This window comes from Hyla sarda, chromosome 4 (assembly GCF_029499605.1).
Source record: "Hyla sarda isolate aHylSar1 chromosome 4, aHylSar1.hap1, whole genome shotgun sequence".
NCBI classification, from domain to species: Eukaryota; Metazoa; Chordata; class Amphibia; order Anura; family Hylidae; genus Hyla; species Hyla sarda.
The window spans coordinates 248,156,010-248,169,153 of NC_079192.1; the positions used below are offsets into that span (position 1 = coordinate 248,156,010).

At 40.0% G+C, this 13,144-nt stretch overlaps 1 protein-coding gene across 1 annotated transcript in view; it reads left to right on the plus strand.

Moving 5' to 3' along the window:
• Positions 1-13,144, plus strand: part of PPP1R3A (protein phosphatase 1 regulatory subunit 3A) — a 115,265-nt gene that overhangs the window by 73,498 nt on the left and 28,623 nt on the right. The window contains exons 2-3 of the mRNA XM_056569369.1: positions 10,808-10,860; positions 10,967-11,088. Coding sequence (XP_056425344.1) covers positions 10,808-10,860; positions 10,967-11,088 — 175 coding nt within the window. The remainder of the gene's footprint in view (positions 1-10,807; positions 10,861-10,966; positions 11,089-13,144) is intronic.

The following is a 13,144-nucleotide window of genomic DNA, read 5'->3' on the forward strand; positions in this document are numbered from 1 at the left end:
TTTTTGGAAAACTGCCACTGCAGTTTTTCAGTCAAAGCCAGAAGTGTATTCAAAAGGAATAGGGCGTATAAAGGAAGAACTTACACTTCTCCCCCTTAAGGATCCACTTCTGATTTTGGCTCAAAAACTGCAGTGGCAGTATTCCAAAAACTGCCAGAAAGAAAACCAAGTGGAAATTACAAGTGTAGTAATTACAAAATACAATTGGCCCTGCATACAATAAGTTCTCATATGGGTCTGTAGTTGAAAATGTCAAAGAGTTAGGGATTTTAAAAGGCAAGGAGAAAAAGAACAAAACTCAAAAACGAAAACTGGCCTAGTCATTAATGCCAAAACAACCCCACGTCATCAAAGGGTTACATGATTTATATTTAGGGTTTTATTTACTTCCAAGTAAAATTTTAGTGACAATTGCACTGGTTTAGAAATGGGGAAAAAGCTAGAAAATAACAGTCATTAAAATGTTCAATCACATTTACTGTAAACCTGGATAAAAGAAAAAGCCAAAGTATAATAATAACTTGTGATACTTGTGATAACTTGCAGACACTTGAGCTGGCCATATATGTTGGCTTCTGACTGTTATCTCTTCTGACCCCATACCCATGCTCGCTCAGCTACCTTGATAAGAAAATTGGCATGTTGAAATCATGCTATGTTCACAGGGTGGAATTTCTGAGCGGGATTCAGTGGGAATATTCAGCTCGTAAATTCAACTGTAACAGAGTCCCATTGATTTCAATGAGATTCTGCTGTACTGTGCACACGATAGAAATTCTATTTTTCTGCAGATTCCGCTCAGAAATGCATTTCCGTCTATAAAGATGGTACATTTGTTGTTGGGGTAGGAGCATGTGAGGGAGTGTGTGTATATCTAGGCACTGACTCATTAGCTGGGCTATTTCATTTGCTGCATATTCAAAGTGCTGCTATTTCTAAGTGCACTGGAAAGATATTGCAGGAGACTGACTTGGAGTTTTCAACTGCAACACCTGTGTTTTTGCTGGCCGCTGCAAAACAGGGTTGATATTCCTGGAGGGATATGCAAAGTAGAAAAGAATTTAGGAAAACTAGAAGAATGGTCAGAACTCTGGCAACTAAAATTTAATGTGGATAAGTGCAAGATAATGCACCTGGGGTGTAAAAACCCTCGGGCAGAATATAGAATATTTGACACAGTCCAGACCTAAGAATCTGAGGAAAGGGATTTATTTCAGAAGACTTAAAGGTAGAAAGACAATGTAATAGAGCAGCAGGAAAAGCTAGCAGAATTCTTGAATGTATAGGGAGAGGTATAAGCAGTAGAAAGAGAGATGTGCTCATGCCGCTGTACAAAACACTGGTGAGAATTGTGTGCAGTACTGGAGGCCGTATCTCCAGAAGGATATAGATACTCTAGAGAGAGTTCAGAGAAGAGCTACTAAACTAGTACATGGATTGCTGGATAAAACTTACCAGGAAAGGTTAAAGGACCTTAACATGTATAGCTTGGAAGAAAGAAGACAGAGGGGATATGAAAGAGACTTTTAAATACATGAAGGGAATCAACACAGTAAAGGAGGAGAAGATATTTAAAAGAAGGAAAAACTACCACAAGGACATAGTTTTAAATTAGAGGGGCAAAGGTTAATGCAGTAATATCAGGAAGTATTATTTTATTGAGAAAGTAGTGGATGCATGGAATAGTCTTCCTGCAGAAGTGGTCGATGCAAATTCAGTGAAGGAGTTTAAACATGCATGGGATAAGCATAAGGCTATCCTTCATATTAGATAGGGCCAGGGACTAATGATAGGATTCAGATTATTGGGCAGACTAGATGGGCCAAATGGTTCTTATCTGCCGACACATTCTATGTTTCTATGTTTCATTTCCGAACAGTCCTGGGGCGCCAAATCAAGCAAATGTGCAGAATGTCTGTCTGTATTTTCCAGGCAGACATTCTGCACATTCTTGGCCATGTGAACATAGTCAGAAGGAGTAACAGGAAGCTGTATGATTACTTTCTAGGATGGGAGCATTGGCAGTGTATACTACCATTCCATTGGACATGAAAACTTGTAGACCACTTGTTCTCTTGCTTTGTGTGAATGGAGTAGTAATATTCTTGTTTGACCCCTGCTCTGTTCATCGCCAATGATAATGAATAGAGATGAGCGAATCGAAGGTGACGAACCCGAATTCGTTACGAATTTCATGAAATATTCGATTCACAACAAATGCGAATATTGCCGCGATTCTATAGCATGAATCACTTCATTAAACTCCATTTACTGTGGTCCAAGCTCCAGGGCATCTAAAATGGCAGAACCACGTGTCAGTACATGGGGCAAGGAATTCTCGGAAGGCGGGAAGGCAAGGCGGGAAGGGAAGTAGGCGGGATGATCCTGAATCACATGCATGATGCAGCCTATCAGCAGCCAGTCACCCCTTTGATGTCACAGCCCTATATATTCGGCAGCCATTTTGCAGCTCGTCATATCATTCATTACACTGCATAGAGATAGGACGGACATCGCTGTGTGTGAGTTACACAGAAAAGCTTGTTGCAGCAGCGTTTCACATCCCAGTCACATCAGCATTCTGGTGGACAGAGAGCAGTGGTTTTTTTCACTGAAAAGGATTTCTACTGCAGCCATTAACCTCCCAGTCACTTTCTACAGCATTGTATTACAGAGAGGGGCAGATAGCTGTGTGTTGCCTCATACATTTCAACAAGCTGCCTCAACTTCATAAACCTTAGCAGAGGAGGCAGGAATAATTTTTCAGTTTCAATTCTGTGTCTTTTTTCTACAACAAATCATCTGCTGGTTATATTAGTCTGTAGAAGGTATAACACTCAGCAGCCCATTCCTAATAGTCTTTGACAGAGTGCAATTTTGTGTTTAGTACACAGCTTTTTTGTGCTGCAGCACTGTTGTGTACTGCTGGTGTGCAAAAATACGTGATTTTTAGCATACTGTACCGCATTTTTCTGCCCTCATAAGTGCATACCTGTTACGCCGAGCGCTCCGGGTCCCTGCTCCTCCCCGGAGCGCTTGCGGCGTTCTCCCTTCTGCAGCGTCCCGGTCAGACCCGCTGACCGGGAGCGCTGCACTGACATTCGCGATGGGGATGTGATTTGTATAGCGGGACGCGCCCGCTCGCGAATCGCATCCCAAGCCACTTACCCGTCCCAGTCCCCGGCTGTCATGTTCTGGCGCGCGCGGCTCCGCTCTCTAGGGCGTGCGCGTGCCAGCGCTCTGAGATTTAAAGGGCCAGTGCACCAGTGATTGGTGCCTGGCCCAATCAGTCTAATTAGCTTCCACCTGCTCCCTGTGTATATTACCTCACTTCCCCTGCACTTCCTTGCCGGATCTTGTTGCCTTGTGCCAGAGAAAGCGTTTAGTGTTGTCCAAAGCCTGTGTTTCCAGACCTTCTGCTATTGTTATTGACTACGAACCTTGCCGCCTGCCCCGACCTTCTGCTACGTCTGACCTTGCCTCTGCCTAGTCCTTCTGTCCCACGCCTTCTCAGCAGTCAGCGAGGTTGAGCCGTTGCCGGTGGATACGACCTGGTTGCTACCGCCGCAGCAAGACCATCCCGCTTTGCGGCGGGCTCTGGTGAAAGCCAGTAGCAACCTAGAACCGGTCCAATGACACGGTCCACGCCAATCCCTCGCTGACACAGAGGATCCACATCAAGCTAGCCGAATCCTAACAATACCACATATGTACATCTAAGTAGTGCACTATTTTGTACTTGTTAATCTGTCAAGGGCCTAGATACTGTGAGAGTCCAGGCAAAAGTAATCACTGGCTGGTGTTTTACTAAAATACGTTTTTTTAAGCGTACTGTACCGCATTTTTCTGCCCTAATAAGTGCATACCACATATGTACATCTAAGTAGTGTACTATTTTGTACCTGTTAATCTGTCAAGCGCCTAGATACTGTGAAAGTCCAGGCAAAAGAAATCACCGGTGGGTGTTTTACAAAAATACAGAGTTTTTAAGCATACTGTGGTGCATTTTTCTGCCCTCATAAGTGCATACCACACACCTACATCTAAGTAGTGTACTATTTTGTACCTGTCAATCTGTCAAGGGCCTACATACTGTGAAAGGACAGCCAAAAGTAATCACCAACTAGTGTTTTACTCTAATACATTTATTAAGCGTACTGTAGCCCATTTTTCTGCCCTCATAAGTGCATACCACATACCTACATCTAAGTAGTGTACTATTTTGTACCTGATAATCTGTCAAGGGCCTGGATACTGTGAAAGTCCAGGCAAAAGTACCCACCGGCTGGTGTTTTACTCAGATACTTTTTTAAGCGTACTGTAGCGCATTTTTCTGCCCTCATATGTGCATACCACATAACTAAATCTAAGTAGTTTACTATTTTGTACCTGTTAATCTGTCAAGGGTCTATATACTGTGAAAGTCCAGGCAAAAGTACCCACCGGCTGGTGTTTTACTCAGATACTTTTTTAAGTGTACTGTAGCACATTTTTCTGCCCTCATAAATGAATACCACATACCTACATCTAAGTAGTGTACTATTTTGTACATGTTAATCTGTCAGGGGCCATATATACTGTGAAAGTCCAGGCAAAAGTAATCACTGGCTGGTGTTTTACTCAGATACTTTTTTAAGTGTACTGTAGTGCATTTTTCTGCCCTCTTTGTTCCACAATAAATGGTCTGCAGGCTATATTAGTCTGTATATAGTACAATACATACCCAGAAGTCCATTCCTAATAGTCTGTGAGAGAGTGCAATTTTGGGTTTATTACACAGCAACTGTGTGCTGCAGCACTGTTGTGTTTTTTTGTCCTTTGTTGGGGAACACCAAACCCCCCAAACTTTATTAAAGGGCATGTTTTTTAAACTAACTATTTTACTTTTTAATTGCTGCTCAACAGATGATAAGGGTGCTGACTTCATTTTTTACTTAAGAGCTGCAAAGTGTCAATTCAGTTTTCTAATAAAAGACAGCAAACACATCACAATTATTTAAATCACAAAATCTTTCAAATATAAATAACAATTACAAATTAACACAATCATATATTGTGACTCCTAACAAACAAATACATAAAATAGCTATAGACACTTTAAGCAAGTGCCCTGAGGAAAACTCTAGTATAAAAAATGGTAAAATATATAAAAATAAGTATTTTGCTTATAAAAATGAAATACTGTCGAGACATGTTAACTTTAGATAATATAATGCAAAAACATACAAAAAAAGTTAGCACAGTTAAGAAATGTGCCAAATACTAAAAATGTCATTGGCATAAATAGTAGTACTACTGCAAGTAGTCAACTGCAAATTTTTTTCATTAATAATTCAGATATTGAATCCAGCAATCATTGTCTTATTTCATCTTTTCATCTTGTTTCATCTTTCATCGTGTTTCCTTCATTATTGCCAAGAACTCCATGGTCAGCCTGTATTTCCAGTAGAACTATAAGAGTATGGATTTGGCACTGGATTCTGATTTGAAGAAGAGGATGGATCTGCATAATTGTATGGCAAATTGGCACCAAAGGGGCCTGAAACTGAATACATCTGTGCTTGAATCTGTCCATTGAAATAAGAGTAAGGCTGGTTTGTATTATAGGAATTTGGCACTGCAAATGCAGATGACTGATTGTAAGGATTGGTTGACGGTGTATTGTAAGAAAACATGGGGGTATCATTGAGTTACTCTCCCAGCATTATTGCCATGTTGATACCAGTAATAAAAGGAATATTGCCAAGGACTAGCAGAAACAGTGAACTGTGGATACTGACCACCGGCTATTGGAGTTGACTGACTATCCCATTAGATTTACCATTTTGACATTCCTCAGTTCTAGTAGACTTTAAGTTGTTCATTCTTTGTTGTGGTTCTTCAGTTGCAGAATTAAGTTGCATCATGTTTTCCTGTTCCTTCGATGAGCTAATGTCACTGGAACACACAATATACTCATATTGTTAACTAATTAAGGATCCTTTTCTTTAGAGAACATATGTATATTTTTATTATTTTGAATGTCTGGTGGAATTCTGACATTTTCTGATTATAAAGGAATTTAGAAATCTGGGACACAGGTAAAAATAAGTATTTTTAAGCGTACTGTAGCATATTTTTCTGCCCTCATAAGTGCATACAACATACATACATCTAAGTAATGTACTATTTTGTACCTGTTAATCTGTCAAGGGTCTATATACTGTGAAAGGACAGCCAATAGTGCACACCTGCTGCTGTTCTAGACAAATACTGTTTTAAGCGTAGTGAAGCATATTGTACTCCTCTTATGTACGCAATGAGTATCAGCCAGAGTAGTGCCAGGACATGCACAGTGGAGTGGCAGAGACCTAAATTCATCAGGCGCAGCCAGAGGTTGCAGAAGACTGGGGGCGTGTGGCAGCCGGAGTCGCAGCGAGAGGTCCCGCTGTCAGCTAGCAGTTGTGTCTCGAACAGCAAACCAGCAGCCGCGATTGATCGGTTCACTCGGTCATCCACTTCATCCCAAGTGACATCCGACACTCACAGTCAACAGTCGGTGGGTTCCTTAGACTCAACCCTCAGTTGGCATGGCCCTCATGCTGCGGCTACCACCTCACAGCTTTCTCATTGTGAAATCTTAAATTTCAATGGTCTCCTCATGCTTCAGCCACCTCCAGGCTGTGTCATTCAGCCACTATATGGTCTCCTGATGCTGCTACAAACTCCAGGCAGTCATTCAGCCACTATATGGTCTCCTCATACTGATGCCATCTCCAGGCTCTGTCATTGTGCCACCATGTGACTCCTTGTTAAATTTGGTCCTGTGTATCCATACGCCGGGGCCCGGGGCACTTAAACTTGGGAGTTAAAATTTCAATTTCAAAATCCTCAAATGTCAATTTCAAAAATCTTAAATTTAAATTTAAATATCTTAAATTTCAATAGTCTCCTCATGCTTCAGCCACCTCCAGGCTGTGTCATTCAGCCACTATATGTTCTCCTCGTGCTGCCAACACCTCCAGGCTGTGTAATTCATCCAATATATGGTTTACTGATGCTTCAGCCACCTCCAGGCTGTGCCATTCATCCAATATATGGTTTGCAGATGCTTCAGCCACCTCCAGGCTGTGACATTCATCCAATATATGTTTAACTGATGCTTCAGCCATCTCCAGGCTGTGCCATTCATGCAATATATGGTTTACTGATGCTTCAGCCAGCTCCAGTCTGTGTCATTCAGCAACTACATGGTTTGGTGATGATGCTGAGCATAGGACATTACCTATATATGTTTATGGTAGCACTAGGTACCATACATCTTCAATTAAAATAAAAATTCACAATTTATTCTTAGGGCTTGTGAAGCCCTCTTGTGTACTCATGCTGCTGACATCTCTATTCTGTGTCATTCAGCAACTACATGCTTTAGTGATGCTGCTGGGCCTTTGACATTACCTATATATGTTTATGGTAGAACTAGGTACCATACATCTTCAATGGAAATTTCAAAATTCATATTTTAAGCTAAGGGATTGTGAAGCCCCAGTGTCTACTCATGCTGCTGCCAGCTCCAGGCTGTGTCATTCAGCAACTACATGGTCTCCTCATGCTTCTGCCAACTCCAGGCTGTGCCATTCAGACACTATATGGTCTCCTCATGCTTAAGCCAACACCAGGCTGTGTCATTCAGCCACTATAGGGTCTACTCATGCTTCAGCCAACTCCAGGCTGTGTCATTCAACCACTGAATGGTCTCCTCATGCTTCAGCCACCTCCAGGCTGTGTCATTGAGCCAACATATGGTTTACTGATGCTGCTGGGCCTGGGCCTTATAATTTTTATGGTAGCACTAGCTACCATAAATCTTTAATTTAAATTTAAAAATTCATCTTAATTTTAGGGATTGTCAAGCCCTAGTGTCTACTCATGCTACCGCCAGCTCCGTACTATGTCATTCAGGAACTATATGGTCTCCTCATACTGATGCCACCTCCAGGCTCTGTCATTGTGCTGCCATGTGACATGTGACTCCTTGTTAGATTTTGTCCTTTCTACCAACACGCCGGGGACCGGGACACTAAAACGTGGGAGTTGAAATTTTAATTTAAAAATCCTCAATTTCAATTTAAAAATCTTAAAATTATATTTAAAAATCTTACATTTCAATGGTCTCCTCGTGCCAACTCCAGGCTGTGACATTCAGACACTATATGGTCTTCAGTCAACTCCAGGCTGTGTCATTCAGCCACTATATGGTCTCCTTATGATTCAGCCACCTCCAGGCTGTGTCATTCAGTCAATATATGGTTTACTGATGCTGCTGGGCCTGGGCCTAAAAAAATGTATGGTAGCACTAGCTACTATAAATCTTCAATTTAAATTTCAAAATTCATCTTTTAATCTTAGGGATTGTGAAGCCCTAGTGTCTACTCATGTTGCTGCCAGCTCCAGGCTGTGTCATTCAGCAACTATATGGTCTCCTCATACTGCCAAAACCTCCACGCTGTGTCATTCAGCCAATATATGGTCTCCTCATGCTGCCAACACCTCCACGCTGTGTCATTCAGCAACTATATGGTCTCCTCATGCTGCCAACACCTTGATGCTGTGTCATTTAGCCACTATATGGTCTCCTCATGCTGCCAACTCCTCTACGCTGTGTCATTCAGCCACTATATGGTCTCCTCATACTGAAGCCACCTCCAGGCTCTGTCATTGTGCCGCTGTACGGCAGTGATTCTAAAAGCAATGCCTGTAATCTGCATGTCATACTGAATAACAGTATTATTTCACTACCTTCAGCACACTCCATATGCGTGTTAGAACAAAGAAAAGCGTTCTATACCCCTATTTCATGAAAAAATTTGATTTGGATCGAATCCGAACTTTGACTCAATTCTAAATAATGAATTTCTTCATTAGCGACACCCCTGCATATCCTGTATAATGTATAGATGTGAGCCGCTTTCTCCTGCGCTTGCATCTCTGCAATAGATAGAATGATCGCAGAGGGTGTCAGGAGTGACACTTGCTGTGACCTGTCCTCAACTGCAGGTACTGCTGCTCCCAACATGGATCCCACTCTGCTCCATTTTGGGAGATGTAGTACCTGCATTAATAGACAGATCACAGAGAGTGTCACTTCTGACACCCTATGCGATCGTCCTGTATAATGTATAGATGAGGGTGGGCGGCCGCTCTCTTCGGGAAATATTACAGCTCTCTTCGGGAAATATGAATAGGTGTATATATATATATATATATATATGGCAGTGCAGGGGACCAAAGAAGAGCGGCCGGCCGCATCTATACATTATACAGGAGGATCGCAACAGGCGTCAGAAGTGACACGGGCGATCTGTCAATTTTGCATCTAAAAATCCATATGACGGCTTATTTTTTGCGCCACAAATTCTACTTTTCAATTACATCAGTCATTTCACCCAAGAATCTACAGCGAAATGGGAAAATAAATCATTGTGTGACAAAAGTGTAGAAAAAAACTCAATTTTGTACATTTTGGGGGCTTCTGTTTCTACGCAGTACATATTTCAGTAAAAATGACACTTTATCTTTATTCTGTAGGTCCATAGGATTAAAATGATACCCTACTTATATAGGTTTTATTTTGTCGTACTTTTGGAAAAAATTATAACTACATGCACGAAAATTGATACATTTAAAATTGTCCTATTATGACCCCTATAACTTATATACAGGGTGGCATGAGGGCTAATTTTTTGTGCCGTGATCTGAAGTTTTAATTGGTACCGTATTTGTTTTGATCTGACTTTTATTCCTTTTTTATGGTAAAAAAGTGACCAAAAATACGCTATTTTAGACTTTGGAATTTTTTTGCGTATGCGGTTTAATTAATTATATAATTTTATAGTTCGGACATTTATGCACGCAGTGATACCACATTTATTTTATTATGTTTATATATTTTTTATATGGAATTTGAGAAAAGGGGGGTGATTTAAACTTTTAATAAGGAAGGGGTTAATGTGTGTGTTTTTAAACTTTTTTTTTTTTTACACTTTTAGTCCCCTTAGGGGACTTTTAGGAGGAATCATTTGATTCCTCATACAGATCAATGTGTTGTTCTGCGGTCTGATCGGTGTGTTCTGCGCTCGATTGATAAAGCCTGGTCCTGCCAGGCTTTATCATTCTGAGCGCCAAAGCCGACACAGGAGGAGAGGTAGGCCCTCAGGCTACCTCCACAGTGGATCACCCCCACCCCCACCCCCCCGTGATCGCACTGCAGTGGGGACCACCAGGGATGGGAAAAGGCACCTTTAAGTCCTCTAAGTTGTGAAGTCAGGCCTCCATGGCCTAGATTTGTCTTGCAGTACATTCTACAGATAAGATTTGAATCTTGGGAATTTAAAGGAAAATCAATATATCTAATATTTTGTCAAGGTACTGAAACCATTCCTAAACAATAATAGAATATCTTTGGGATGAAGGGTTGTATTTGGTCTGCTCCCCAGGTGGTTGTAACCACTTTACACCATAAACACCCCACAAGCCCCATTGCCTCACTATAGCCATGACAATTTGGCCCTTGACAAAGCTCAGATCCTTACATTTGACTATTTCTCCTACTTTCAAGACATTACTTTCAATGACTCACTGTCAACTAGCTACCTAAAATATTTTGTCCCTTGATGGGTGACATTGTCAAAAGGCATTTAATCTTATTCACAGAAAATATTAGTGATTTTAAAGTTTTATGACTGTTCAGTGTAAAGCAGTTCAACATTTTATCACTTTCGACTGCATATATTTACGGGTTAATAACTGTTTATCTTTTATTGTTTAGCAAAGAAGATGAAGAATCAGATGTTTTTCAGGCAGAAATTCCGGCAGCAACAGGTACTATATTAAACATCTCACATCAATGCCGATCAAATAACTATGTTTAATATGTTCTGTGTCCTTTTAACCTATACAATTCTTTTAAAATATCTTTCTGTTCCAGAGAAATTTATTCCGAGAATAATTTGTTCACATGATGACTTTTCTGAAAATAACAATAGTGAAGAAAAAGAAGATACAAGTGAAGAAAAGAACAATGAGGACGAAAGCGATGTGCAATTGTTTGTAAGTCTTTTTTGGGGCGATATTGAATCTGTCAATGTTCTTGTTTTAATTCTAACAAATTGGGGTAATTTACTCTTCTTTCATATACATGTAGTTTTGAAAAGATAAAGATAGTATGCTTTTTACTGCATTTCATTCTTTGTTGGAAAGGTATTCCATTGTCATTTCATTTTGTACACTTGGATTCTTTTTACATCTTTACAAAGCAGTGGCTTTATTGTGTGGGCTAGAATATGCACATTTAAATATATTCTTCCTATTTATCATGTTTAATAGGAAATGGATCTATTGTTCACTTTATATTTTTATTCACACTGGGGATAATTATGTTTTTAGCTTCAGCTTCTATTTTTTTCAATTCGTTGTTAATTACCGTTTATTTTTATTCTATTTTGCTGTTTTTCAGAGCCACTGACTGAAATGTTAAAGGGAAACTAGTGTAAAATTAGCTTATTTCCTTTTATTATATAGTGTATGCTACAAAAGACCTTTATTATGGGTTTCAGAAAGAGCACTTGTAAAGGATGATTATAGTAGGAATACATGACCTCCTACTCTCACCTTTACACAACATAGAATCCAGAGCCACCTGTGTTCTGGGCATAAATGGTTGCCCTCATCTACATTTAGAATGTATTGTAGTTTCAGGAAGTTAGAAATGCTACTTAGGAAACACCACACAAATAATGATTTTTAAGTGGTAAAATGGGATAAAATTATTAAAAATTATCCAGATGATAAACACAAAAATACGCAGTCATGAATAACACCATTAATATACCGTAAAACAATGTATATTTGTAAAACAATAAACTATAAAAGCAGTACCCATTTTAGACAAGCAGAAGTAGCAGAATGTAACAAGATATGGCTGTGTGTCCATAAGACATACTGCTGCATTCAGTACCTCAACATTAGGCATTATTTAGCACAGTATTCTTCTCAGAATATGTAACCAAAAACACTGAGCAAAATATTGACCAAAGAACAGTTTGAGCTTAGCCTTAAACAAAGAAAACTAAAGGGGTTAAAGGGGTTTTGGAGGATAAAAATTATTTATTTCATCGGTTGGAGGCAGTGTAAAAAAAATAAATAAAGGTATGAAACTTACCTTCCCCAATCTCCCAGTTACTGATTCCCACTCGTCACTGCCTTCACCTGGTTACATTGATGTATGTTTCTCGCAGAAGCTGTACTGCTCAGTCAATTTCTGGCCATAGTAGTGCCCTGACCGGTTGAGAAAGCAGTTCATGCGGGGACAATGCATTACTGAATCCAACCCTGGCTGATAACAAGTGATCACAGTGGGTCTCAGGAGTGAGACTTGGTATGATCAAAACTTTTGACATGTGTGGGCACGTTATACTTTTTTTTTACTAATTAAATTAACCCTTTAATACTTAATATTATTTTAAAGGGGTTATCCACCATAAGGTGATTTTAGTACGTACCTGGCAGACAGTAATGGACATGCTTAGGAAGGATCTGCACTTGTCTTCGGGCTAAATGGCTATGTTGTGAGATTACCATAATATTGTGACTAGCTTTTTGCGAACTGGTTTTTCCTGTTTGAATTTTCCTCCCTCCCACACATCAGCCACCCCATCCATTGAAACATAAATAAGTTGCATCCATTAAAAAGACCTGTGGTTTTCAATCAGTGTGCCTACAACTGTTGCATTAGATGCAGATTGATCTCTCTCCCACCAAGCGATCACTTCACCCACTGAAGGAGACAGGCTCCCTGTCATCAGCTGACTAGTGAGTCAGGTCTCGGCTGCATTGCAACCTGGGAAAAGTAATTTTGTATGCTGTTAAAAATAAATATTGGGGTAAAAATCACATAAGAATTGTGAGAAAACTGTCACACACAGGTACAGACACTATATTATGAACTACACTAACTTTACAGCCCCTGTCGCATAGTCAAATAAACCAAATTCCTGGAATAACTCTTCAACCTTCATTTTTTATTAGGGCCATTTTTGACATTTTTAAGACTAAGTAAAGGTATGGTGTGATTATGTGATTGCTTTCCAACCAAAATAAATGAATC